Here is a 2,224-nt window from a genome sequence, read left to right as displayed (position 1 = left end):
GAGAGAGAGAGAGAGAGAGATGGAAGTCTGGAGCGGCGCAACTGGGCAGATGGTGGCGGGAGTGGAGCTCGGACGTGCGCGCTTGAGCAGCAGCCATGGCTGCGAGTGGGCGTAAGGAGGCGGAGAGTACATAAGGAAAGGATAAAAACACGTATCAAACGTAGGAGGTGCCAGGCACAATGTGTGTTATCCGCCAGCTGAACCATAGCGTTTTCCATATAGTAATTGTTCTTGGAGGGATCAGGGATGCTCTCTGAGAGATTTATGATGCTGAACTACCCAAAATGTCCATGGCGCCTAAGTATACTTTTGGTGTAGTATTCATGCATCCAGACCATCTGATCACAAAAAAAAGGGCCCAAAACCAGTTGATGTTCTGTAAAATGTCTCATATTCAATTGTATTACAACAAAACAATTTTTTTTCATGAGGTTGGAGTAGATGCTAGATTTTTCGTGGAGAGTACAGTGGAAATGATTCCATAAAAAAATTCACAGGATTCAATTCTACTAATAAAACCACCAACATATGGAAATTTCCTATAAAAGACCTTCAAATCAAAGGTGCCCTTAATTTATCAAGCACATCTGACAACATACACAAATTTCACAAATATACATACGAATTTGATCGGCTCGAACATATCGAATACCACCAATAACACACAGCACAACCCCAGCATCACTGGTGCACTGGCATCACCACGTGAATTTTACGGGAAAAAGTACAAGCCGTCGGCACACCGTCCAACGAAACGCTTGAAAAACAAGGGTGGAAACCGAGGTTTCAACCGTACAAACACCGCCCGTCCCATGCAGGAGCTGCCGGACACCCGAAACCACCACCGTAGTAGTACGGCGCCGTCATCGGCGGGTAACAGCTCACCGGAGCAAAGTCTACTGTGGGGTACAAACTGCTATCCGGCTCGCCCACCGTCGGGTAAATTCCACGGCTCGATGTCTCCTGCAACGGCGGGTAGACCGCAATCGGCTCCGACGAGCTTGAGGACGTGACCGTGTCGTTGTTCACCGGCGGGTAAACCGCGAGGTGCTCCAGTGGCCCCCAGTCTATCACCGGGTACATCCCGGAGGACGACGCCGTCGACTGAGGCAGCGGCGGGGGAGGGGCCGGGCTAGCGGGCGATACGGGCTCACCGTCGCTGCTGCGGTCCTCCTGGTCGTCGTCGACGGTGCTTCCGTGGTGGAAGGCGTAGGAGAAGGAGATGACGCCGTTGGGCTGCCTGCGGTCCTCGGACGAGGCCAGCTGGTAGGAGACGCGGCGCGTCCTGCCGTCGGCGACGAGGTCGGAGAGCGGCACGACGGCCGACGCGGCGAGCACGTCCCCGAGGACGGCCACCTCGGCCTTGAGCTCGAACCGCACGAGAAGGACGCCGTCGTGGTTGTCAACGTGCCCGTCCTTCTTTTTCCCCGCGGCTTCGTCCTCTGAGGCGTCGTCGGGAAGGGGGAGGCGCAGGCGCTCGTCCCACTCGGGGTTCTCGCCGCCGGCGCGGTCGGTGGGGGTCTTGACGCGGCGGCGGCGGACGTTCTTGCGGGCGGACGACGGCGTCAGACAGACGGAGGCGTAGAGGCACGGCGTGTGGAACGGGAGCGACGACCTGACGCCCCGGCAGGACACCCAGGTGATGTCGATGGCCGCCGGCTCCGGCCGGCGCCGCAGGCAACCCATCGGCAAGCTCGTGCGCCCGAGAACTTGACTCTGGCTTGCCTATTTTGCTTGGTGTTGGTTAAGAAGGTGCTGGACGACGCGGTGGCGGGAGACGACTGGAGGGAGGAAGTCCGAGCGACGCTGCGCGTTTGATACCGACGGGAAATCAAGTCGGTAGGTTTGGAACGGGTCCGTGTCAGATTAATGGCGCGGCATTAACTTAGGGTTGCTGTCACAGACTGGAGGAGGTTGCGCGGCAACTTCTTCTTCTATTGTGGAAAGGTACGTGCACGGAGAACACTGTGATAGAGAGAGAAATCACGAAGACTTTTCCCTTCTTTTTCTGCGAATGAAGTAGTAGACTTTTCTTGGGTGTCGTTCGTGTCTGGTGGACAAGAACTGCAGTGGAAATCTACAGAGAGTTTTTTTTTTTTTTTGTCTACAGGGAGTTGGGGAGAAGATGTCTGTCATCACGATGAAACCTCAAGAAGCAGACAACGAAACCTCATGAAAACATATGTGACGCTTCTAAAGAGTTTCGCGGAACAGTGAGTAAGAA

The 2,224-nt window shown here is 55.0% G+C and overlaps 1 protein-coding gene across 1 annotated transcript; it reads right to left on the bottom strand.

Annotated features, from left to right (window-relative positions):
- Positions 1–542: 542 nt before the first annotated feature.
- LOC119332602 lies at positions 543–1,781 on the bottom strand. Its single transcript, XM_037605771.1, has one exon. The coding sequence runs from the start codon at positions 1,684–1,686 to the stop codon at positions 787–789; it is 900 nt and encodes a 299-aa protein (XP_037461668.1). The 5' UTR covers positions 1,687–1,781; the 3' UTR covers positions 543–786.
- Between the last annotated feature and the right edge of the window lie 443 nt (positions 1,782–2,224).

Source organism: Triticum dicoccoides, chromosome 7A, assembly GCF_002162155.2.
Source record: "Triticum dicoccoides isolate Atlit2015 ecotype Zavitan chromosome 7A, WEW_v2.0, whole genome shotgun sequence".
In the NCBI taxonomy this organism is placed as follows: Eukaryota; Viridiplantae; Streptophyta; class Magnoliopsida; order Poales; family Poaceae; genus Triticum; species Triticum dicoccoides.
Note: the sequence above shows the minus strand (reverse complement) of the source record. Positions and strands in the feature narration are given on the sequence as shown.